This window comes from Nematostella vectensis, chromosome 3 (genome assembly GCF_932526225.1).
Source record: "Nematostella vectensis chromosome 3, jaNemVect1.1, whole genome shotgun sequence".
Classification (NCBI taxonomy): domain Eukaryota; kingdom Metazoa; phylum Cnidaria; class Anthozoa; order Actiniaria; family Edwardsiidae; genus Nematostella; species Nematostella vectensis.
The window spans coordinates 2,421,900-2,448,301 of NC_064036.1; the positions used below are offsets into that span (position 1 = coordinate 2,421,900).

The 26,402-nt window shown below is 42.3% G+C and overlaps 1 protein-coding gene and 2 long non-coding RNA genes across 3 annotated transcripts in view; 2 read left to right on the forward strand and 1 right to left on the reverse strand.

The window, feature by feature from the left end:
• LOC125561393 overlaps positions 1-2,406 on the forward strand; it is a 4,529-nt gene extending 2,123 nt beyond the window's left edge. Inside the window, exon 2 of the long non-coding RNA XR_007307420.1 lies at positions 1,445-2,406. This is a non-coding gene — a long non-coding RNA (uncharacterized LOC125561393). The remainder of the gene's footprint in view (positions 1-1,444) is intronic.
• On the reverse strand, positions 920-25,857 carry LOC116612037 (glutamyl aminopeptidase-like). The gene is made up of 19 exons (XM_048725726.1): positions 25,422-25,857; positions 24,390-24,489; positions 24,045-24,165; positions 23,320-23,474; positions 22,368-22,481; positions 21,484-21,618; positions 20,806-20,871; positions 20,038-20,103; positions 19,306-19,469; positions 19,145-19,227; positions 7,331-7,461; positions 7,175-7,230; positions 6,897-7,044; positions 6,477-6,556; positions 6,051-6,152; positions 5,075-5,248; positions 4,620-4,760; positions 2,904-2,985; positions 920-1,594 (listed from the first exon to the last, which is right to left on the reverse strand). The coding sequence occupies exons 1-19, from the start codon at positions 25,529-25,531 to the stop codon at positions 1,454-1,456; spliced, it is 2,169 nt and encodes a 722-aa protein (XP_048581683.1). The 5' UTR covers positions 25,532-25,857; the 3' UTR covers positions 920-1,453.
• LOC125561392 lies at positions 12,928-13,644 on the forward strand. Its single transcript, XR_007307419.1, has 2 exons — positions 12,928-13,201; positions 13,354-13,644. It is a non-coding gene; the product is annotated as an uncharacterized LOC125561392 (long non-coding RNA).
• Positions 25,858-26,402: the final 545 nt, after the last annotated feature.

Below are 26,402 nucleotides of genomic sequence, written 5' to 3' on the forward strand. Positions count from 1 at the left end.
AATATCAAACTTTGGCTTTTGTACCATCCCTCCTCCCTCACGGGGATTCGTGCCAACTGCAGTTCCGGTGATGATGGACATAGCGTGCCGATCCAATAAAATCAAACTAAGTAAATAAAACCAAATAATCCAAACAACAAACGATCGGATTGTTTTCGTTGGTGTTCGGAATAAAAGAACAATCAAACCTTAAATTGCCCGAAAAACTGAAAATGGTAAAACATACGAATGTTTATACATGGAATCTTTGTCAAAAAACTGAAGCAGCTAGTAAATAAAAACATAAATAAAAATCATTCACAAAACTAATTCTGCCAAAAAGAATAAAGCGTAGAACGCCGCTTGGATACCGATATTTACATTTTTTTTCACTAATTTCACCATCAGACCATGAACAACTTCAACCTAAAATTATCAGTATTTTTGGAAGTAACTATAACAATTAAAACAGTTTTAACACACACGCGCAATTATGGGAAATCAGGAACGTCGAGAATGCATGTTTACAATTCATGTTCACTCAGACGGAGAGACGGATTGTTTAGCACACACACGCAATATGCAGAATATGGCAGCTATTATGTTGCGTTAGGGCAATAAGTATTCTAGTTGCTACTGTTGTTATAAGGAGCTCAAAGCCAAAGAAAACATCGCCTGAGATTAGTCACTAAAATCAGGTTAATTCCATGAAATGGCTTTTGATTGGTCAATAATGATATTCGTCATCTGCAGGAGAATTGTTATCAGCAAATAAATACGGTGTCCAAGTTTGGGTGATTGTTAATCAACCGCTGCCAAAAAACCATATCTAACAAAAAAAATAACCCCCTACCAGCTTTGTCACTGAGCCAAACCCCCCCTTTAGCGAAAAGCTAGATCCGCCCCTGTTTACTCCCTTTCGTCTATGAAAACTTAGATATGAAGCGAAATTGAAATCTTTATTTCACATCTTTCACGCAAAAAGACAATTCTATAAGAGACAGGAAGTCTAAATGATAAAAGATAACGTAGCAAGAAGTGAAACCCACGCAATTATTGAACAACTGACTACATAGGAGCGTTAAGAGTCCATGCCTGCTATAATATCTAGCTCTAAACATTTCCTCCCCTACGGCGTTGTCGCGGCTATAACATTGTCTATGTCAGATCAGGATGGCTGCACGAGCGCATTTCACGCTTCAATGATGGTTTCGAGGGCAAATCAGTCTATTCAAATAAAGGGTCTACTTCTTTTCGTATTTCGAAAGGCCTTAGCTTTTGCAGTATACACTTTCCTATATTTGTGCCAAATATTTACGGCTGTTATAACATAATTTTTTTTTCTATCTAAAAAAGAGCTTTGAAAGTGAAAGCGCGCAGGTATCTAGTTCATGATATATGTATCTCCAGTCCTCCAATCTCCCTGATCAGATAAGTAAGATATCCTGTTATCCTGCTTTTCCAGGGGCTTGTGCTACACGTTGTTACGGAGCCACGTTTCTACGGTCTCCTCGTTGGCCTGTAACCATGCGATATTGGTTAATGTGCGCTCCTCAGACTGTTTGCGTGCGTTCTCGCTGGTCCCGGCATCAGTCGACTTGTAAAACACCCTCATCTAATGGAAAATATAACGAAAATAAGGGATTGCGACGACAGCATAAAGTAATGATGACGATGGTAGAGGAAATAAGAGTATTGTCATAGTATGATGGGTAATTATGCTTATACTTATGTATTATACAAGGAATAACGATGAGAACTACATCTCACCATGCCTATAACGATCATGATTATAAGTACCATCATCACCTGTAGATGTTTGTGGTGTTTGAAGGTCATGATTGTGATCATCATTATAATAATAGTGATATTGATTATGATGATGATGAAATGATGTCTAATGATTTCTCTGATGATCATAATCGCAATTATTATTTATTCTTATGATAACGCTGGTGGGGATTTAGAAAAGGGACCTTAAGCAAGGACGACGGCGACGGCTAGGACAACGAGATCGAAAAAGACGTGTTCGCGCTTGGCGATCAATTATAATTTAATTGCAAAACGTTAGAGTCAGAGACAGATAAAAATAAACTGAGGACATTATTTCTACAGCAGCGAACGTAGTTAGTGGAGTTTACAGAGCAAACGTTCGCGTCTTCAATTGACCGTGAAAATTGGAGATTTACGTCGTGGTTTTACGAAAAACGGCTTAAATGTATCAAACAGAACGCGTTTCTACGTGCTGCTATTGAATTCTGAATAAAATCCCATTGTTTTCTGCCGTCAGCGTCCGCGTTGACGACGTCGTTGCTTAAGGTTCCTATTGTGGCGCTAAGGGACGTTGTGTCATAGATTTATTTAACTTAAGACGATGACGATTTTGATGTCGGTGATATCAAGTGAAAATAAGTGAGATAACAAAAATGCATGGTCGTGGTATTACTATGAATTATCTAATTCTTGGGAAAATGACGCATATGTTGTAATTTATCATGATGAAAATGGTGGCGACATGATGATAATGTCGAGAAGATGATGATGATTGAAACATTGGCGCACGGATTGTGATATTGATATCGGTAAAATAGCGATGGCGACGATTGTATTCATGGTGATGGTGGTGGTGATGGCGGTGGCGATGGCGATGGCGATGGCGATGGCGATGGCGTTGGTGATGGTGATGGTGGTGGTGATGGTGATGGCGGTGGTGATGGTGGTGGTGATAGCGGTAAGGGGGGGTGGCGGTGGTGATAGTGATAGCGGTGGTGATGGTGGTGGTGGTGATGGTAATGGTGGTGATAATAGTGATGGTGGTGGTGATGGTGATAGTGATAGCGGTGGGGGTGGCGGTAGTGGTGGTGATGGCGATGGCGATGGCGATGGTGGTGGTGATGGTGATGGTCACTTAGTAGCTACCTCACCTGCTTGAGGTCGAAGTCCGTGTTCATGCCGCTTGTCACTCCATTCACCAAGCTTGTCATCCTAAAAGTGCTTGTGCCAAACCTGGAATCAACGATGACCCCCGTTGTTATTATATTATCATAGAAACGATTCAATCCGTTTTTCCCTTTTCGCAATCATTTCTTTATGACGTGGCAATCGTTTATTTGTGCAACTATAAGCTAACCCAGAGCAAGCTGACTGTAAAACACCTATTAAAATCGTATGGTTTAAAATGTACGAACCGCGAACATACGCCACAAACGAAAATACAACTAGGTACTTCAGGCCAATTACAGTACTCTACCAAAGAAAATAACAAATAATATAACAGTCATGTTCTGTAACCAGATTATAAATATATTCCCCCAAGAACTGAGCTTTCACTGTAGAAGTCTTAAGACGAAAATTTTGCAGAGTCGACTACCAGATTTTGTTGGGCAGAATGTAGATAGAATGTTGAAGCTAGGAGAATACATTTGAGAAATTAGTAGCAGGATAGGTCAGGTTCAATGAGAAAGTTTGCAGAAAAGAGCTGGTAGTTTTGGAGCGGATAGGGTGTCCTTGTGACTGGCACTCACTCTTTTAGGAGCTTTTCCCAGATCACGAGCACTCACTCTTTTAGCAGCTTTTCCCAATTCGCGCGCACTCACTTTTTTATCAGCTTTTCCCAGTTCGCGCGCACTCACTCTTTTAGCAGCTTTTCCCAGTTCGCGCGCACTCACTCTTTTATCATCTTTCCCCTGATCGCGCGCACTCACTCTTTTAGGAGCTTTTCCCAGTTCGCGCGCACTCACTCTTTTAGCAGCTTTTCCGAGATCACGCGCACTCACTCTTTTAGCAGCTTTTCCCAATTCGCGCGCACTCGCTCTTTTATCATCTTTTCCCTGATCGCGCGCACTCACTCTTTTATCATCTTTTCCCAGGTTGCGCGCACTCGCTCTTTTATCTTCTTTTCCCTGATCGCGCGCACTCACTCTTTTAGGAGCTTTTCCCATTTCGCGCGCACTCACTCTTTTAGCAGCTTTTCCCAGATCACGCGCACTCACTCTTTTATCATCTTTCCCCTGATCGCGCGCACTCACTCTTTTAGGAGCTTTTCCCAGTTCGCGCGCACTCACTCTTTTAGCAGCTTTTCCCAATTCGCGCGCACTCACTTTTTTATCAGTTTTTTCCAGTTCGCGCGCACTCACTCTTTTAGCAGCTTTTCCCAGTTCACGCGCACTCACTCTTTTATCATCTTTTCCCAGGTTGCGCGCACTCACTCTTTTAGCAGCTTTTCCCAGTTTGCGCACACTCACTCTTTTAGCAGCTTTTCCCAGTTCACGCGCACTCACTCTTTTATCATCTTTTCCTAAGTTGCGCACACTCACTCTTTTAGCAGCTTTTCCCGGTTCACGCGCACTCACTCTTTTAGCAGCTTTTCCCAATTCGCGCGCACTCACTTTTTTATCAGTTTTTTCCAGTTCGCGCGCACTCACTCTTTTAGAAGCTTTTCCCAGTTCACGCGCACTCACTCTTTTATCATCTTTTCCCAGGTTGCGCGCACTCACTCTTTTAGCAGCTTTTCCCAGTTTGCGCACACTCACTCTTTTAGCAGCTTTTCCCAGTTCACGCGCACTCACTCTTTTATCATCTTTTCCTAAGTTGCGCACACTCACTCTTTTAGCAGCTTTTCCCGGTTCACGCGCACTCACTCTTTTAGCAGGTTTTCCCAGTTCGCGCGCACAAAGTTCCACGCAAGATATTTCCCCACAGGGTTCCCAGCTACCGATAGTATAACACTGATCGTGTCCTGCGTGCGAACGATGGACGAATTCAACGAGCTGGCCAATAACCTGGAACAGAACAGAACAGGACAACTAGTTTGGAGTTTGAAAAGAGCATTAAACAAAAAACAAGAGTACACAAAAAACAACATTTAAAATACAATAATTGATTAATCATGCAGGTGCCCAGGGTGGCTTGGGGGGGGGGGGGGGGGGGTGCAGTCATGAGTATTTTAAGGAAAAAGCATAGTATTTAAATATTTCTTGATATAAAAAATGGCCCACTTTTTGGCCGTCAAGGCGGGGTGGGGGACACACCCCTGTGTACGCGCCTGTCGTACCCCGGATGTAAAGACTGTTTAGGGTGTGTTAAACGTGCATACTTGTTCAGAATCCAGGTTTGCTTGCTGTGTCCTAGGGCTTCTAGTAACGAGATCTTCTCGGATGCGTCCATGGAGGCCTGGTAACGGGCAAACATCCAGTCCCACTCGTCCGGCCCAGTTGCAGCAATCCCATATCTGTAGACGATTGACCGTAGGTCAACGCTGATAGAAGCCCTGAAAGCACAATAAAACAAAATATGAAGCCTTTATCTCCTTATAAAATATCAGCGCTGGGTAATGAGTCTCTTCACTGGCATCCCCCTACCCCCACTACCCCATACAGACTAATCCTAGCCTCCTCCGCAGCCATCTCTATCACCCCACCATCCCATACAGGCTAATCCTAGCCTTCTCCGCAGCCATCTCTATCACCCCACCACCCCATACAGACTAATCCTAGCCTCCTCCGCAGCCATCTCTATCACCCCACCATCCCATACAGGCTAATCCTAGCCTCCTCCGCAGCCATCTCTATTACCCCACCACCCCATACAGACTAATCCTAGCCTCCTTCACAAGAAAACAGAGAGCACGCGGAAGACCCCTGCGGAGGTGGCTGTGCTAATCCTATTGCGACGGTATGATCATTAACGGCGTTCTGTAAATGTGAAAATGTCATGTGATAGGCCGTACCATAACTTGTTATGTGATGTCATGTGATAGGCCATACCCATAACTTGTTATGTGATGTCATGTGATAGGCCTTACCCATAACTTGTTATGTAATGTCATGTGATAGGCCTTACCCATAACTTGTTATGTGATGTCATGTGATAGACCTTACCCATAACTTGTTATGTGATGTCATGTGATAGGCCTTACCCATAACTTGTTATGTGATGTCATGTGATAGGCCTTACCCATTACTTGTTATGTGATGTCATGTGATAGGCCTTACCCATAACTTGTTATGTAATGTCATGTGATATAGACCTTACCCATAACTTGTTATGTAATGTCATGTGATAGGCCATACCGCTCTCCTGTTTGCCACTCCTTGAAGATACGCGAGGCGTTCCCGACAGCCTCCGGTAACCCAACACTGCACGCGCTGCCGAGAATGGCTCCGCGGAGGTACCTGAAGCGGTTATATTTAGGACACGACTTGAAAAGCAGAAAAACCAAAACTTTTTATGATAGGGGCTATTAGAAAGACGAGGGGAAGAAGCTCCTGGGTGGTTGATTCTAGAAGAGAAATGTAGCGCCCCATTTGCACTTAGAGCGAGGAGAAGGAACTGATTTCATTTCAAACCTCATCTGAATCGTGTAGTTCAACAACATAGTTTCGATTTCTCTCTTTGCATCAGTTTGACTATTCTACCTGTTATCAATGATAATATCCTAATAGCAGATGGGAATAAAGTTACTATTACGGAGTCACTATATGGGGCGGCGCGGTGACCTGTCGATATGGCTGTCAGATGCCTTCATCTCCCATCCAAGTTCGTTTGCAAGACCTGCAAGTCTGCCGCGGATGAATTTCTGAGAAGACATAACCACACAGTGTTACATCTATAAAGTCCCCGTATCTTTCATTTTAAGTTCCCGTATGTCTCTTTGGTAATGTCTCATCTTAGGGTACCGCATGTTTTTCGCTATTGATTATTATCCGTTAATAATATGGGGACCTTTTATGGGTTTTTTATTTATTTTGAGATAGAAAACCGAACCGAGGCTCTGCACTGCTCGATGGTCTTATTTTCGAGCCATTTCGCATATGGGCACGCGCCTTTTATACCGTAGCTCCTTCTTTAAGGCCCGTAATCTAAGTCTCCGTGTCTAGCCATTGAGCCTTTGCCCTCTATGTTCCTATATCTCTGACCTGTAAGTTCCCGTATGAAGGCCTATTTGCAAGGACTGTTTTCAGGTAGCTCAACGCGTTCAAGGCAGTTTTCCACGGCACGTAGCTCCTCTCCTTGTCCAAGTATGTGAGCATGCTCATTGCTATATCATACTTCAGGTATCCAGCCCTATAAGTGGAATCAGTCATGCGCAATTAACTACTTAGCTCTCACTTCCAAGACCTTCTGGGGACGCACACAATAGCTTATAGATCTTATAACACATGCACAAAAAACGACTAGCTACCGGGTTACCTACCTGGCGAGACTAAACGCATCATTGAGGAGACTGGATCTATCCTGTGATGTAAACACCTAAAAAAAAAGCCAGATATCATAGCGAAGACGCGATATCATAGACCCGCATTGCGTCTGAGACGTTCATAGTGCCACATACGTATCACACTTCACGTACCTCATGGTCTTGGTTGAGCTGCGCAACTAATGCACGCCAGTTATTGTCATCGTAGTGGACGCGGTAGTAACCGATCTGTTGGTAGTTACCCTTGACCCAGCCGTTATCCAGCGGTGGGATCTGGATCTCCGCTAAAAATATAACATCCAGGATATTTAACACTGAGTCAAGCATTGAAAGTGTAGCGTAAAGGCGACCTAAGAATTGTTTGACTGCATGGAAAATATGGCGTTACATGAAGTGGCCAGTGTAGCGTGACATGGCAATAAGATTGTCATACATGAAAAAACTTGGCGTAACAGGGCATGGTAAGTGTGGTGTGACAGGACAAGGCAAGTGTCATGTGACAGGGAAGTTTAAGTGTGTGGCGTGACAGGGTAAGTTAAGTGTGGTGTGACAGGGAAGGTAAGTGTGGCGTGACAGGGTATGGTAAGTGTGGTGTGACAGGGTAAGGTAAGTGTGGTGTGAAAGGGCAAGGTAGTATGGCGTGACAAGGCAAGGTAAGTATGGTGTGACAGGGTATGGTAAGTGTGGTGTGACAGGTTAAGGTAAGTGTAGTGTGACAGGGCAAGGTAAGTGTTGTGTGACAGGACAAGACAAGTGTGGTGTGACAGGGCAAGGTAAGTGTAGTGTGACAGGGCAAGGTAAGTGTTGTGTGACAGGGCAAGGTAAGTGTTGTGTGACAGGACAAGAAGGCAAGTGTCATGTGACAGGGAAAGGTAAGAGTGGCGTGACAGGGCAAGGTAAGTGTGGCGTGACAGGGAAAGAATAGTGAATGTACATTCGCAATCTGGGGGAGGGGTGGGTTTTTTAATTCCTCGGACTATCAACTAATTCCTTTATCGAATTGTTCCAAGAATTCACCAGAAAATTGTAATTTGCATTTAAATCGATAGTTATAAGTTGCTTTACAGTTTTTTCCCGTTAATAATGCGTTTTTCTAAGGAAAAAAAATAAGATGGCGGATAATCATTTATATATTTTAAATTAAATTTAAAGTCTATTGGTTAGACTTTTCGATATCTTACGATACATTTCAATAATGAAAGGCTTGTTTACATAGTTTTGCTTCCTTTTCAAGTAAAGAAAGAACGCGAAAGAACAAAGTCGCGACACGGATAAGTGAACTGATAGAAACAAACAGGAAATTGTTGAGCGCCTGCCACATGATTTGATTCGAAAATGGCAGACAGAGAACTATTAAATAGTTAGGCGTGGGAAGACTTCTCAGTTGAGGGATGTCGCGGCATTTGGCAAACGGCGAGCTTTAATGATACACGATCCGGTGTTTGTCTGTCAACCGCTGCCCCGTCGTGATACTAAAGGCACTTAAACATCCCCACGACAAGGACAAAGCAATATAACACCTGTCAAGGTTTCTACGGTTGCTGACACAGGGGTAGAAGGGAAGGCTTAAGAGGCCCAAGTTACTGATGTTTGCAAGATTTATTAGTCAAGGAAACACAAGCTCCAGAACTGCCCTGTGATAAGACAATGTGAACTAGCTAATGTAAGGAAACAGTATGCGATAACCTATGGATACTGTTTTAACTGTGGTTTTGAGAAACCACGACATGGTTCGAGTTCCTGTCTTGAACCACCGCCATGTTCAAAAGGCTCAGGGCGTCACTTAACTCTATAGCATATGGTAACAATAATCTATAGTAACAATAATCAAGGCGACCGAAAGAAGGGTGTTTCGAAAGACAAGGAGAAACAAGTCGCCAATCGTAATTCCAGTGAGACAAGGGATCAAAGTGTCGGGCCAGAACCATCCAAGGTTACACCCAAGGTTACACCCAAGGTTACAGCTGTATCGTCGGCGGGCCTATGCACTGTGCGTTCAAATGTCTTGCTGAATGTTGTTCCAGTAAGGATTACCGCTGACAATGTTGTTGTTTTTGTCCGTCGCTACGACGAGGACCATCGTGTTCAAATTTTACATTTTCACCGTCATCCTGAGCGGGACTAAGGACGCTTGTGGGTGCGCAGATGGCTAATAAGGCCAATCTGTGCACGGAAAAGCCTGGGGCACTGAGGGCATGGTATTGTTGCAGCTTTGGGCTCTTGAGACTTTCTGGCGGCTCTACGCTCCTCTGCGGCAGCTGTCAACAACAACAACAACAATATAACTTTATTTATACCACACACAGAAATTACAGTAAGAAAATAAATAATAATTACAGATTTTGGGTATTGGCTGCCTAGAAGTAACTAAAAAGCTAATCTGGCTAGGCAGCACAAAATAGTTCAATTAAATGGAGCGTATAGCAAGGACGTACAAGGCACGAATACAAAATACATGAAAGCAGCAGCAAAATAAAATGCAATAAAACAAAAAAACTAGATAGAAGCTAATAATTTTCAAGGATTGAGGTCTTTATTGCAGCCTTGAAGCTAGGCAAACGCATGGTTTTGGTAGGTTCTTTGATGTTATTCCAAATTGAGGCACCTTTAAAACGAATATTAAACTTTCCATAATTAGTTCGAGGTAAAGGGAGGCAGTACGATGATTTAGAAGCCAGTCTTGTATTATATTTGTGCCTTGAAGCAACCGTAGTAAAAAAAGAATCAAAAGGAGTTGGAAGTAGATTCAAATGAAATTTGTACATAAATATTGTGTTTAAGTAATAGATTAGATCAGGAGATTTCAAGATATTTAGTTTTCTAAAGATAGGAGAAGTATGTTCAATGTAAGATGAGAAAGTTATGATTCTAACAGCTTTCTTCTGTAAAATAAAAAGAGGCTTGATTGTTGATTCATATGTGTTGCCCCAAATAATAGCACCATAAGTAAGAAATGGATAAATTAGAGAATAATATAGCTGAGTGAGAATTGTTGGTGATACATAGTAACGCAGCTTTGCTATTATTCCGACCCCTCTGGAGATTTTCTTACTTAACTGGTTAATGTGCTCCTTCCAGTTAAGAAAGGAGTCAATAACTACACCAAGATATTTGATATTATTTTTTTGTTTAATGGTATTATTATTGATTGATAAAGAAATAGAACTAGCCAGCCTCTTTTGTGCTGGTCGAAAAATGACAAAATTAGTTTTACTGATGTTCAAAGCCAATTTATTTGCACAAAGCCAACGATTTATATTATACAGATCTGTGTTTACTTTGGTCTCTAAGGATGTCAATGAAGAATCGGCACAAAATAAATTGGCATCATCAGCAAATAAATGAAAGTCAAATAAGTTGGAGCAGTTATTAAAATCATTAATGTACAGAAGAAAGAGAAGGGGACCAAGTACTGAACCTTGAGGCACTCCACATGTTATTGGTAGTGGTGCAGATGACACATTACCAATAGAAACAAACTGTTGCCTGTTTGATAAGTAGGAAACAAACCATTCATAAGCTATGCCACGGATGCCGTATGAATAAAGTTTTGCTAATAATATTTTATGATCAACAGTATCAAAAGCTTTGCTAAAATCAAGAAATATGCCACAAGAGTATTGACCACCCTCAATTGATCTTTGGATTTTATCGGTAATAAGCAGAAGAGCATGTTCTGTAGAATGATTGGCTCGAAAGCCAAATTGATTTTTGTACAAAATATCGTATTTGTCTAGAAATTTTATGACTCTGTTATACATTAACCTTTCAAGTAACTGATTAAAAATAGATAATAATGATATTGGTCTAAAATTAGAAGTGTCAAAATGAGAGCCTGATTTGTAAATAGGTATGACACGTGCAATTTTGAAGGCATCAGGTACAATGCCAGAAGAAAAGGACAGATTGTATAATATCTCCAGAGGCCTTGAAATAATAGAGCTTAGTATTTTAAGAACTGTAATTGGAAGGCTAGAAGAACCACAAGCTTTACCTGATTTAATTCCTAAGATTATACTTCTAATTTCCTCTGTAGATGTGGGAGCTAGAAGAAAGCTGTTAGAATTAGCTGTTGGAAGAAATTCTGAAAATAAAGTGTTTACTTTTGGAATATTGTTGCTGATATTTCTGCCAACATTAGCAAAGAAGTAATTGAACTCATTTGCTATCTCATTTACATTGGTAAAAACCTTATTAGAAGATACAATTTTTGAAGGTGTGAAATGAGCCTTAGGCTTTAGCACGACAATTTCTTTTATCCCTTTCCAGATATTTTTTATGTTAGATTTGTTAAAATTAAAGTACTTTTCATAGTATTTTCTCTTACTTATTGCAATTAAATGGTTCAATTTATTTCTATAGATTTTGTATTTTTCAAAATGATATTGATTTCTAGATTTAATAAACTTCCTATAGAGCCTGTTCTTATAATTAATCGAAGTTCTGATGCCCTTGGATATCCAAGGTTTTGCTTTGAATTTAATTTCTTTTCTAGAAAGTTTTTTCATTGGAACATGGGAATTAATTATTTCATTAGACTTAGCAAGAAAACAGGAAAAAATATCGTTAACATTATCCATACCATAAAACTGTAAAGACCAATCAATTTGGCTAAAATCATTAATTAAAGCTTCCTGATCCAACCTAGAATAGTCCCTTTGGTAGAAGTCATTTTTTGAGACATTGATATTAATTGAATCTATTGTCAGAAAATTGGGAAGATGATCTGTTAAGGGATAAACAATATTGCCACTACAAGTTTTATGTTCGAGCGAGTTAAAAAATATATTGTCTATGAGCGTGGCCGAATGATCAGTTATTCTAGTAGGTTGCAAGATATGTGGCTGAAAAGAATATGAAAATAAAGTATTAAGAAATTCCCCTGTTTGTTGGTGGGAGTCTGAATTTAATAAATTCAAATTTATGTCACCTGAAAAAAGGCAGAGCTTTCCCTCCTTACTGATTTTGTCCATGGTTTTATAGAAATGTTCTAAAAAGGGGTCAAGAGAACTATTTGGATGGCGGTAAATAACTCCACATAATATGTTTTTGCTACCCTTATTATTTTGTATTTCAACCCATAAAGATTCTTGTTGATCATTTGAAATGGATAAGTCCTCCCTCAAAATGAAATTAAAAGAAACAGCTATAAATAAACCTACTCCCCCAACTGAAAATTTAGTCGGTTTCGATATATAAGTAAAACCTGGGAGAGAACAATTAGCAATATGCTCTCTACAGTCAGAATGCCAGGTTTCAGATAGAGCAATTAACTTAAAAGGATGATTTAAAGTAGAAAGCATATCTTGTAATTTATCAAAGTTTTTTGAAATACTTCTTATATTACAATGAAGAAGTGAGAGCGATTTGTCTGATAAATTTGAAAGCTCATAAGACGAGTGAAATTCATGGGGGGAGTAGTATTTTGAATTAATCTGACTAGGAATATTAATATCTAAATCAAAGTCACTTAAATTCGGAAAATTCAAACTAGAAACTATGTCTAGATGAGGAAGATTTTCAAGGCGAACGCGATCAATGAATGGGGAGCAGTGGCACAATGTATTGGAATTAAAGACTAGATCCAATAGATCATTGTTGTTTAAATTGTGAAAGGGAAAGACTTCAGAATAGCAGGGATGACAGAGCCATAAATCGTTGTCCAAATCTGTCCAATTTGCCTCGCATGCCGCAGCACCGTTGCGAATGACACGGCGCCAACCTTGACGGTTTTGTGCCAGAAGCTCCCATGAGGTGTGATCGATGTTGAATGCTTTCAGCGAGAGTTTTAGGGTGTCTTTAAATCTCTTCTTCTGGCCACCTTTGCAGCGTTTTCCGTGCTGAAGCTCACCAAACAGAAGTTTCTTAGGAAGCCGTTCATCAGGCATACGAGCTACGTGCCCCGCCCAGCGGAGCTGAGACTGTTTCAGGATGGTGTGAATGCTGGGCAGACCTGCACGTGCAAGGACCTCAGTATCCGGGATCTTTTCTTGCCAGCGAACATTGAGAATTTTCCTCAGACAGGTAGTATGGAAATGGTTAAGCTTCATCGCATGGCGCTTGTAGATAGTCCAGGTTTCAGACCCGTAAAGTAGCGTAGGCAGCACAACGGGACGATACACTTTGATCTTTGTATCTGTTCTTATCCCTCTCCTTTTCCAAACGTTCTTACGAAGCCTTCCAAATGCGGCGCTTGCTATGGCGAGTCTGTTGGTAACTTCGTCATCGAGGACAACGTTTCTGGAGAGAGTACTGCCAAGGTAGGTAAATTTGTCAACAGCATTGAGTTTTTGACCATTGATGATGATGTTAGGTTCAGTGTAGGGCTTTCCAGGCGCTGGCTGATGCATAGCCTCCGTCTTTTTGGTGTTTATTTTGAGGCCGAAGTTGTTACAGGCACTAGAAAACAGATCTACGCTGTGTTGCAGGTCTGCTTGAGAGGTAGCATTGAGGGCACAATCGTCAGCGAATAAGAGGTCGTTTATAGTATCAGCCGAGATCTTGGATTTCGCCTGAAGCCTCCTGAGATTGAACACAGAGCCATCGAAACGATACTTGATGCCGATGCCTACCTCATCATCTTTAAAAGCGTCAGTCAGCATGGCTGAGAACATCAGACTGAATAGAGTAGGGGCAAGGACGCATCCTTGCTTAACTCCGTTTGAGACAGGGAAAGAATGAGAGGTCTCTCCGTTGTCCTGGACGCTCGCAAGCATGCCGTCATGTAATTGGCGTACGATGTTTATGAATTTGCTGGGACAGCCAAACTTCGCCATTATTTTCCAGAGGCCCTCTCTACTGACGGTATCAAACGCTTTTGTCAGGTCGACGTAGGTGGAATACAGGTCGACATTTTGTTCTTGACATTTCTCCTGAAGTTGCCTTGCAGCAAATATCATGTCAGTTGTCCCAAGTCAGTTGCTTTCTTGGATAGTGGTTGCACGGATACACTCATTGACAAGAAGTTAGCGGAACATCTCACTTTGGAAGGTAAATATGAAGCGTTAGACATCAGTAAGATTATGAACAGTGACAGTTTTGTGGAATATCAACAAGTCTCCTTCACTTTGAGTTTTGCGGGCAGTGCAGGGGAGAGCATTGATGTTAGTGAGGTGTATGTTCCACCTCATCTAAGACAATCACAGCGGGTACTCCCTGAGGAAATTGATGTCATAAAATACCCTCATCTCTAGGACATACAGTTTCCACCAGTAGATATTAAGCGTGTATCTATTTTGGTTGGAAATAACATTACCTACGCTCACATTCAGCAAGAAGTTAGAACTCCTGAGGAGTCCAGGAGGCTTTACGAATTTAAATACCCCTTGGGATGGAGCGTCTGTGGCTCGCGTGATGTGAAAACTACCAGGAAGGCTTCTATTAGCTTGCTTGAAGAGTACGGAGCCACCTCATGAAAGTCTGGTGTTGGTCCTATATCAGTTGAAGGCAAAAGGGCTGATAAGATAATAATCGACACTACCCGTCTGACACCTGATGGTACCTACGAAGTCTGTCTATTATGGAGAGATGATGATCCCCGTCTTCCTAACAATAGAGTCATGGCAGAAAGGAGAGCCGAGTTGCTGCACCAAAAACTGACCAAGCCTGGAATCGAAAAGGGGTTTGCGTGGATGCCCACAGAAGATGAATCGAGAACTGAGAGCCAGACTAACTGGTTTCTTCCGACACACCCGGCTCAAAACCAGATCGTAACTCCACCTGTTCCGTAATACCTCAGAAATAGGATATGGGGCGTGCGCCTTCTTGCGCACTGAGCACCCTGACTGTGATACCTACTGCGCCTTTGTGACGGGAAGGAAACGAAACGCGCCTGTTAAATTTACTAGTATCCAAAGGCTCGAGCTGCAGGCAGCCGTGTTGGCTACGCGCCTCGGTAATATTCTGCATCAAGAACTGGATTTGACAATCAGTGATACACACTACTGGACGGACAGGCAGATAGTGCTGCACTATTTGGGAAATGTGAGGCGTCCCTTTTCTACCTATGTTTCCAATAGGGTGTCTGAAATACGCGAGAACACCCTACCTAGTCAGTGACACCATGTGCCCGGCGATAGCAACCCTGCTAATGATGTATCGAGGGGACTTGATTCGTCTACACTCACATCTAATCATAGATGGATGTGTGGCGTCTCATGCTTAACCCAATTGTAGTGCCGGCGATGTGCCTGATTCAGACCTAGAGCTGCAGGAGGAAACCAGCATGCAAAGTACTGGTGTCCATGTGATAAAGGAAGTAGAGAAGGACCTTCCTACACTTGACGATACGATACCAGCCCCCCTCGGGTATCTTCATTTGAGAAGTTGATTGGGAGTTGTTCTGATTGGACACAACTCAGACGGAAGGTTGCGTGGTTGCTGCGTTTTGTATGCTTTGTCAAGGACCGTAAGTCTACGCCTACGGGTCCTCTGTCCATTTATGAATATGACGCGGCCACAGAAGCAATTTACAAGGTCGTTCAAAGGTCAGCGTAAAGTCAAGAGTTCGCAGATCTGAAGAAGAAAGGCAGTGTGAAGTCATGCAGCAAGATTGCACCACTCAACCCAGTCATCGATGACTGTGTGTATATCCCTACCACCGGGAGTCTTCGGACAGACATGTACAAGAAGACATGGAGACAAGTTCAGTTCCTTACTGATGTATTCTAGAACCGATGGCTTAAGGAATATCTACCCCTGTTACAGCCAAGGAGAAAGTGGCGAACAGTCAAGCCCAATCTCAAAATCAACGCGCTGGTGCTGCGCGCTAGTCGATAATGCCCAACATCGAGGACAGTGGAACCTAGGGCGTGTTGTTGAGACATACCCTGGTCAAGATGGGATGCTTCGAACCGTCATGGTCAAGACGACGGATGGTACCTATGTCCGTCCGATCCAGAAGTTGTTTCTACTAGAGAATGACATTTGTTAGATCATAGATAGAACCTTATAATGACAGATTGGGTCTTTCCCAGATCGTCCCAAGGGGTGCGGGATGTTTGGGAGTTTTCCTACATTTTATTACTCAACCACGGGATTCCTGTGCGGTCACGTGGTCGCGCGTCTTGCGGCGTGGGCGAGACGACTGTGTCTCATTTGTTGAGTCTTTTATTGGAAAGCTATTATTAATCAATTGTAATACCGTTGGAGACCGCATAGAATTGTGAGAAGATGTGAGCTGTTGTTGTTTTACGCTGGTTGTCAAATGCTAAGACTGTTTGTTTACATGATTTACAGTTTTTCATCGAAGCTTATCGCCGCTTTGTCAGTCGTCGTGTGTTTGAATAAAATGTGTGTTCAACGAAAAAGGCGTGCTGGGAAAATCTATGCAAAATCCTATACACGCATATAAACATCCCGTATTTCCGGGTATCGTCAAGGTGGACCATGGATACGGCGGACACAGCAGCTCCCTGGTGTAACATGGCAATTTTTGCGATTTTGGGATAATAAAATCAAGCAAAACAAGTGAATGAGAATGTGCTTAAATCATCAAAACCGTAACAAGCTGTAACAAAAACCATGCGTGGACTAAATTTAGTTCCACAATAATATATAAATACAGTTTAGAATTGTCTAATTCAACCCCTTATGGTACTATAGGTACATAAGAGGACTAAATAGACAAGGTGTTTCAATCAAACGGCTAATTTTTCACCAGAAGGCTTTTTGGGTACTCAATTAATTTACCGCGCATCCATTTTACGCTACATTTTATTTTAACGTCACTTCGCGAAATTCGCGAAATTAATGTGACGCGAAAATAAAGTGTAATAAGGTAGCTGCTTTATCGAGTATGATGATTGAGTGCGAAAAGCCTTGAGGACTTCGAGGCACAAACGGTGAAGTGTAAAATGAAAGGATTTGCATAATACACAGCCAATTTGCGTTAAGGATCACTGCAAATGACGGAAACTATCCACGCTTGGTCTCGATTCAATGTTTTTATCTATCCGTCCTTGTGGTCGATTAGAACATTTTAACAAACATGGCGACATCACAAATCCACAACGCTAAGTAGTCTAGTACTGAGGGACTTGAACCAGGCATATTTTCTTACCTACTGGCCGTCGACATTTTCGAAAGGCCACAGGTTTATTAATGATAAAAAATATCGAATCTTCGACTGGGGTGGGGTGTCACGAGCAGCGTACCAGCATAATGCCGTCAAGCCCTTAGCTGCGATGGGAGGTGAAGTCCCAGTTCTTTTCGAAGAGGGGCCCGACCCAGAGCTGGCAACACACTGGAGAGAATGGCTTCCGGTTTTCTCGCCGATAACAATCACATTCATCGAGGACGGACTACTCGATGATACTCCTATCGTCACGACCACAGCAATATAGAGTATCCCCGCAAACAAGCACGCAGTGGACCCGGCCACCATGTACAGGCTGCAGCTAAAGAGTGAGATATCGCATACAAACGTCAGCAGCCCGAAGCAGATTAGTCCAAACGAGCCCGTATTCCCGTGTATAGTCAAGGTGGACCATGGATACGCCGGACTGGGCAACTTTCTCGTCCACGATAACAAGGAATTGGAAGAAATATTATCAAAGATCGTGGGCAAGTGGAAGCCAGAGTTTGTACTGCAAGAATACATCGAGGGCGTGATTGAGGTACCCAGCTACACATTCTACCTGTCTAAACGCGGAGAGGTAGTGGCTGGGAACCGCGATAAACGAAATGAATGGAATTCAGGTACACGACCAAGTCTTTGACTGGGAAGACCAGGAAAGACTGAAAAACAACGTCTACGAGGACTTTGTCATCCCAATCAAGAACCACCTGAAAAAGTTCAGCTATTTCGGGATAGTCGACTTCGAAGTTATTCACACGAAAAACACTCGATACCTCTGCGATCTAAACACGTGAATCAGTGGTTCCAGCACACATATCTTAATAGCAGCGTACATGTCTGATCTCGGTCTTCCCAAGCCACGACTTATACAAGGCGACACGTTTCCCTTCTCTGCCAAAGCACTCATCGCAAGGCAAATGCCATCAACAATGAGAAACACGCCGCAAAAGTTATTGTGACAGCAGCGAGTGATGTAGACGATGGCAGTAGAGCATACGTGAGCGTCTTCGCTAAGTCACATGACGAGTGTAGGGCTCTGCGTGAAGAATGAAAAATTTAAAGCTGTAATGCTAAGCGTTGGAGAATTCATTAGTTTAACCTGCATGCAGGCGTTTGATGGTGCTTGTCTTTGCGAAAAAGCCTTCAGCATAGCCCGATGACTATTGAGAACGTTCCAGTACCATCCCAGGCCCGTAGCCAGGGGGATTAGGGAGTTCGAAAGAACCACACCACTAGATTTGATGGTTATAATTAAGGAACATGTACAAGATTCTAAGTATGAAACTTCCTCAAATCGTCGTATATCCAGTTGACAATACACCCACGACTGATTACTTTAGCAGTTGCGAGGATAGCTAATTTGAAATCTTTCAAACTTCGAAGTCAAAAACGAGTCGAAATTCTTGTAAGCGGATTGGTGCAGCATAGTTGCGGCCATATGTGGAAACAGGCGATTTGCAAGCCATTTGAATGCTTTACTGTATGTCAATGATTTGAATAAAATAAAAATTTCATTCCAACGCTTAATGGAATAACAAATCAACGTTCTTAACGGTTCATGTTCACAAAAAAAGTCGAAAAATGTTTATCTGCAAAAATGATTTGTTTATGTCATTATCTAGGGTACTTAACACAAATAAAATGGATTTGATTGACACGCAAGATGTTGCGAAAGTGTTGGAAATTAGGACCTCGCAACCTTTAGAGGCGCATTACAACGAAAAAAAATGCACTTGATAGCAACAAACTTTTAAAATGTTGGTACCCTAGCATTCGTCCGATTCTCGTATAATTTGGCAGACATGTAGAACGATAATCCCCCACGCGTGCGGGTGATAGGATAGGGATGAGAGCGCCATGGATTTTGGGTAAGTGGCGAAACCGCGTACCTGAAGACATGTTCATCCAGACCAAGCGCGGGGACTGGGGCGAGGTCTGCGTGACGTATGTAAAAGGAATGTACCACTTGTACCTGAAAATACCAAACTCGCGTCACAAAATGAGAATGGCGATGGTACACACGGGCAGCAGGGCACGCTACTTCAAATACCCGTAAGGAGATGCGATAGTCACGTTAGCTCCTGGGTCGAGTAAAAAGTGCTTTTGAGTCAGCCTTGCTTTGTTCGAGTCCCCCACGCGGCCGACCTTCACCACAGGGAAGCCCATTTGTAAAGTCCACGTATCCATGATTGTCTTGACATCGGTCTTGCTCGTCTGTAGAACAAAGTTCATCACGACATAGCTGTCAACCCAACTTGGACATAATTTTTTTAAATAATATGTGAAAAACGAGAGAGCCAATGCAGGTGAATACAGAAAATAAAGGAAAATTATTTTAAAAAAAACTAGGCTTATGAAGAGCCCAAACATTTTGAGACACCCACCTAATGTGGGTGAGTTGAGAGCAGCGACGAGCAGTTCAATTGTTTAATATATAGACTCAGCAACTGCCTAGAACTCCATAAGGTGTATTGTAGATACAGTATGTAGATACATATCAACACGATTCCTTGGGGCTTACAATAAAACCTTCCCCACTACTTCCCACAAATCTTTGCGACGCGATGGCGGAGTTTGTTTTTATTCTCTGTTTCACGCACGCGTCGCAAAGAGTTGTTGAAAGTAGTTAGGTGAATGCTAGCACTGTATTTATGAGCCCTTAGTAACTATATCCAGCGGAAATAGTGGAATTCGAAACATGACTAATTGTAATATCATAATCAAGTATTTCATAAAGATGAGTGAACATCCCATTATCAATGTAAGAAACCGTTGGCCTCACCTCGCCAAGCGCTTCCCACAAGTCTTTCGTCTCAGCGTTTTTGAATGCGAATTTCTTAAGGTAGTGCTAAAACAAAAGAAATACTTTATTATCTATATTTATCACATTCGAAAAACCCTCTGATGCCCAAAGGAACTATTTCCGGGGGCCAAAATGATTGATCTCAAGATTTTGTATCCCTTCTCCAGCTCTCCCGCGTTGAGCACCAAATATCCCGCTTTTTAGCGATTTTTATCGCTTCCGAAAAATTATTCCATAGAAAATCGTCATTTGCCTATTTTCTATTAAAATATTTGAAACAACAATTCCCTTGCGTAGCGCAATTTATCTAACACCCTCGTGAGACGCCTGCAAGGTTAAACCCACCCTTCCCCTCCAAAAATGAATATACTCCACCCCTCCCCCCAAAAAAATCTCAAGCCTTGGGATTTTCGGAGATTGACAGGTATGTCATTATTGCGGAGCGTTGCAATTCAACTAAGGTTTTCCGTACCCGAATGGTAACGGTATACTCATTTGAACTCGAGAATTCGGATAACTTGAATATCCTTTGAAACGAGTCCTTTCTCTATGGATTTGATGAGGTTTTGATTAAAATTTACTGGGATAACTCTGACACAAGATTCGGATAGCTAGCCATATTATAACACGGTAACTCGGGCTTCCTTCTCCTTGCTCCCAATTCCTCTCCCCCCCTTTTTTTTCTTTTTTCTTCATAAGTGATGGTGTCTCCATTATTTACTATATCTATTACATAATGATAAATACCTGTAGCCCATCAGTGAACAAGTCATCACCCAAGAAACCCGCCAGCATTCTGATGATTGAAGACCCCTAGAAAACCAAGCGAACACTCATACGTGAGCACGAAACGAGGAAATAGTCTCAATACTGGGCAGTGATAATCGAGTCTATAACTGGAACTGCTCGCCGATTAGAACTGACTAATTAGAGACTAACTTTCATCCATTCGTATTCGGATAACTCGGGCGCCCGATAACTTGACTTCTGAGTATATAAATCCGATCAACTGCTATAGTTTGAAGGGTGTTTAACGGTTTTTCCGATTCTTCTTTCTCCTAGGGTATAAAATTCGACAACGGTTTTTCCGATTCTGCTTCTTGGGTAAAAAATCCCTTCGATCATACCCAATTTGCCATCTCTTAGGGGTCCGAATTTCTGTTGACCACACCCAAAGTACTATCGCTTAGGGTTAAAATTGATTATTGTTATCGGAGTCCCCCCCGGGAGATCCTGTCAAAGATCTGTTTGATCCTGTCAAAGAAATGATTGATCCTGTCAAAGATCTGTTTGATCCTGTCAAAGAAATGCTTGATCCTGTCAAAGATCTGCTTGATCCTGTCAAAGGAATGCTTGATCCTGTCAAAGGAATGCTTGATCCTGTCAAAGATCTGTTTGATCCAGTCAAAGATATGTTTGTTTTACCTTGCTGTAGGAGATCCTGTCAAAGATCTGTTTGATTTTCTTGGGATGATCCACTTCCACGGAGATGGGGTGAGAGGTGGCGAGTGAGTCAAGTGGTAGCACAAGTTGAAGGTCTAACAGAAGAAACTGGTCTAACTGCAAAATAAGAGATTCTTTAAAACCTTTTAAATTCAAACCAATTCAGTCAGTCTTTCCTTTTTTTATATTCCCTTTCCCCCTTGCTATTTATATAGGCGCGTATCGAGGGTACAGCAGGCGTGCATACCCCTCCCCTAGCGCTAAAAATCGGTCCATTCATGTTATAAAAAAACGCTAAACCAGCAGGCCCGTACCAACCCCCCACAACGGCCGAAAGTCCACTTTCGGTTCTCAATAGACGTGCTATTTGTAGACAAAACTATAAAGCATAAGCGAGATTACTCTGGTATGTCATTAATCCATAACTCAGACTTGTAATTGTAGCCAAATCCGACAATAAACGTCCCATGGAGATACTGCAAAGGCAAAAAAAAATCCCTTTTTGTTCTTGCGTGGATGGTCAGATTGTTATCAGAAAACTCCCTCCCTCCCCCCCTTCACCCCAGAAAAATTAGGTCCACTTTTTCGGATTTCGCACCCCCCCCCCCCCCCAAGAAAAATCCTGGGTACGGGCCTGCCAGGGATTATTGTTCATGTGTTTCTGGTTTCGCACCCCTACTTGCCCACCTCCCTGGCAAATCTTTTCTACTCACATGGATAACTTAGCTACCACAAAAATCGGCGCAGACTCGTTCGGCTTCATACGCGTTCCATTAGTCTGCTTGTCAATATTCTTGAAGCTTGCATCCTTACATCTACCCTAAACGTGTCATTTATGTATGGATCATACCAGTTAGAGAACCTACCATTTGCCAGTCTGGATGAGTATGGTTGACACCAAGGTATTCAACGTAACTTGCAAAGCCCTCGTTTAGCCATAGATCGTTCCACCATTTGGGAGAGACTATGTTACCAAACCACTGAAAAAAGATATGAAAGGCTTATGTTACCAAACCACTGAAAAAAGATATCAAAGCCCTATGTTACCAAACCACTGAAAAAAGATATGAAAGCCTATGTAACCAAACCACTAAAAAAAGATATAAAAACCCTATGTTACCGAACCAATGGAAAAAAGATATGAAAGCCTATTTTACCGAACCACTGAAAAAAGATATGAAGGCCTATGTTACCGAACCACTTAAAAAAGATATGGAAGCCTATGTTACCGAACCAATGGTAGAACAAATGAAAGTCTATGTTGCCAAACGAAATATGAGAAATGTCAAATAGATAAAAAAAAAATCCCCATCACAGCCAGGATTCGAACCTGGGCCACAGCGGTGAGAGGCCGACGCGCTAACACACTAGGCCACCCGTGCTTCCACACATGCTGAGCACTTGGGGTGTGGCCAACAACCCTAAGACCCTAGCAAATTGGGTGTGGTCGAAGGATTTTTATAACTAGGGAATACTCTAAGAAATAGCAGAATCTGAAAGATCTTTAAACACCCCCTAGGGGATAGTATTTGTCCAAAATTTTATACCCTCAAGGATAGACCATTTTCTAAGAATTTAACCCACTATACCCCGTTTTCTAAGGAATGAAATATCTATAGCTTTCATTTATATGTTTGACTACTCTTTCGCAATTTCTAACAATTTGACTTGGTTGTTCGAAGTACCAGGGCTAGAGACATCCTCGGGGACCCTGGGCGAGCAGGTACTGGAAGCGGACGTACGCGCGCTTCCTGTGTCCCCGATCTCCGTGACGTCCTGGGTCCCGATGATGGGTTAAAGATGAAGTCATTGACGCACCTGGTGAGCAAGTTCGTGAGACACGACTACAGCGACGCGCTGCTTGTTAGATTCTGACGAGACACCTGGCTGGTACAGAAGCGCGGTCTCGCGGAACGTGATTAAGCCCCAGTTCTCCATCGCACCAGAAGAGAAATCCGGGATAGCGATCAGGTCTATAGGGCAGACGGAAATAGGGTTGTAGATATCTGAGCAATGAGAGGTGGATAAACAGCATGCCTTATTTGGTGGGTGCATAGATCGTGTGACAAACCTTATTTGGCGGATGTATAAATCGTGTGACATACCTCATTTGGTGAGTGTATAGATTGTGTGACATACCTTATTTAGTGGATGTAAAAGTCGTGTGACATACCCTATTTGGTGGGTGTATAGATTGTGTGACATACCTCATTTGGTGGGTGTATATATTGTGTGACATACCTTATTTAGTGGATGTAAAAGTCGTGTGACTTGGAGTCATACCTTTTTTGGAGTCATACTTTATTTGGTGGCATACCTTATTTGATGGTATGCTTTATTTGAAGGCATAACTTATTTGGAGTCATACCTTATTTGGTGGCATGCTTTATTTGGTGGTGTAACTTATTTGATTGCACGCCTTTTCAGTGTGATTACCTTATTTAGTAAGAAACCTTGTATGTTTTTTGCCTGCACCATATGAGATGAGATAACTCATCTGGTAACATACCATATTTGGTGTCATAACATATTTGCTGGCATACCTTGCTTGGGCAGTGGATACATGACTTTGTAGTACTTCTCGAAGTACGTGATTATCTTCTCCGCTACATCAAGCGCGAAGTACGTCTGGTTTATTTGATCCGGTGTAGTCCAGACACGCAGCTGTAAGGAAACAAACTTTCATCAGGGCCGTAGCAGGGGCTGGGGCACGTGCCCTCCCCCCGATATTCTAACAACCCCCTAGTGCTAAGGCACTGTTCATGCATATGGTACGTATGGTACAAAAACGTTTTAAAGTTTTATTGCAAGAGAGGGGTCTGTTGGTATGGTGTTCCTGAAGGGAGTGAATGGTGGTGGTGATGTGGGGATCAATGGCGTGACGTTACCGTGACGTTATTGTGTTCTCCCGTTATGGTCTCTGTGTGCTTGAAGTCACAGACGATAAAAGCAAGGAGGTATGTTGACATAGGCACCGACTTCATAAACCTTTAAAAATTAAAAAACGAAATAATAAAAAAATACAAATATATGGTAATATGGTAAGGTGGATGATACAGGCTCGTACCCAGGGGGGGGGGTGTACCCCCCACAACGGCCTAAAGTCCACTTTCGGTTCCCAATGGACGTGCTATTTGTAGACAAAACTATAAAGCATAAGCTAGTCACACTTTTTGGTAGCCAAATCCGACAATAAACGTCCCGTGGAGATAAGGCATAAAAAAATCCCTTTTTGTTCATTCGGGGGTGGTCAGTTTTTTATCAGAAAACTCACTCCCTCCCCCAGAAAAATTAGGTCCACTTTTCGGGTTTCGCACCCCTTCAGGTACCCTCCTGGAAACGGGCCTGTGATATGTCATGTTTTGGTCATACCTCTGCACAATGACAGCTGAGGGTTACTTATAAGCGCATTGATTTGACACGCATTAATATGACGCAAGTATCAGTACTCGTATTTCTCCTTAGGTAGTGAGACCCGAATGTTTTAGTGTTCCTTGACACATAACTCTTGGACAATGCGCGATTTTGGACGTGTTTTTAGTGCAACACTGATAACAGCAGACAAAATAGGAACATATATCCCAAAAAGATGCGAATGATTGCGCAATAAATCGTAACCATATCCGGTACATGGACACCACACTGACGCCTTAAAAAACTCGATACATCGGCTAATCTTTGTCGTAAGTGATTCTTGTCTTGTCATGTCGTTTGGCCGGTTTGGCATGTATCTCCCACGCACATCTCGCATCTGGCTCGTTGCCATGTTACACAATTTCTATAGCCGTCTGCTTGCGTTGCCCCCTCCCCCTTCCCTTCCCCCCTCATATCACATTGGTGGCTAGATTACCTCATTTCTTGTTGTCCCTCCCCCCTCCCCATCCTTCTCCCCCACATACCACCCCTCGTTGCTATGATACCTCGTTTCTATCAGACCGTCTGAGCGCGTCTTGTTGATCGCCTCGGGCATGTTCGTCAGTGCAGTGTAGTCGGGTTCGTGGACAATAGTTGTCGTGAAGGTCGCTTTCATCGCGGGCTCATCAAAGCACGGCAATGCCTTGCGCGCATCGGTCGGCTCAAACTTAGTCGTGGCTAGTTTTCTGAAAACAGGAAAAGTTAAACAATTTCAATCGCTGTTACAGTAAGCGAAGCTTGTTTTTGAAAACACACAGCAAGGCATTGCAGGAATAACACTACAATAAAACGGGAGCCCGGGCCTGGCGTAATCCAGGGAGATATAGAAGTAACTATGAGCAATGAGCATTAAATTTTGGATTTTTGCATTTCCAATCTATTAAAATCAGTCAGAAATTTCTCCGGGGAGCATGCCCCCAAACCCAGCTCGTATAGACTAGAAAGTGACCGAGTATACGTTACGCAGTCTGAGCTGGGTACAGTCATACTGCGTTGGGAAAAGCCAAAAGTAATAGAGCAAAACCGAGAAAACGGGGAGAAAACATTGGAGACAGTAGGCATTGATGCACAGCTTAAAAAAAAATAAACTAAGAAAAATAAAAAGCTAAACTAAGCTTTACACCCCGTCCTACAGTATGTGCTTTGGAGAAGAACACACCCTTCAAAAACACTGGCCCAAATATCGAATAAGCTCTCCGGTCTTTATAGCTTTACGAGTATCTTTTTTACGATACAAACCTACAACCAAAAATTCGAATGAATCGTCAGGATTGCGAAGTTTTAAGTACTGTACTGAATGTTAATTGCTGTAAAGCTTACAATTGCGTAAAATGTTTAATTGTTGTTGTTTTTCTTCTTGTTGCTTGTCGTTGTTCATTTGTTCTTTTGGGTCTCATGGGGTCCTTGTGATTAGAGAAAAAAACGTGCAAAAGCTAGTAAACACGGAAAATAACCTTTTGATCTTCACAGTAGAATGCTTCCTTAAC

What these genes read in the sequence shown, in the direction of transcription:
- LOC116612037 (XM_048725726.1), bottom strand. Translation starts at nt 25,531, where the DNA reads ATGAAAGCGACCTTCACGACAACTATTGTCCACGAACCCGACTACACT. An exon ending in TGTGGGAAGCGCTTGGCGAG is followed by an intron (nt 19,470 to 20,037) that starts GTGAGGCCAACG and finishes TTTGTTCTACAG; the next exon opens with ACGAGCAAGACCGATGTCAA. An exon ending in AGCTCAACCAAGACCATGAG is followed by an intron (nt 7,231 to 7,330) that starts GTACGTGAAGTG and finishes CTTTTTTTTTAG; the next exon opens with GTGTTTACATCACAGGATAG.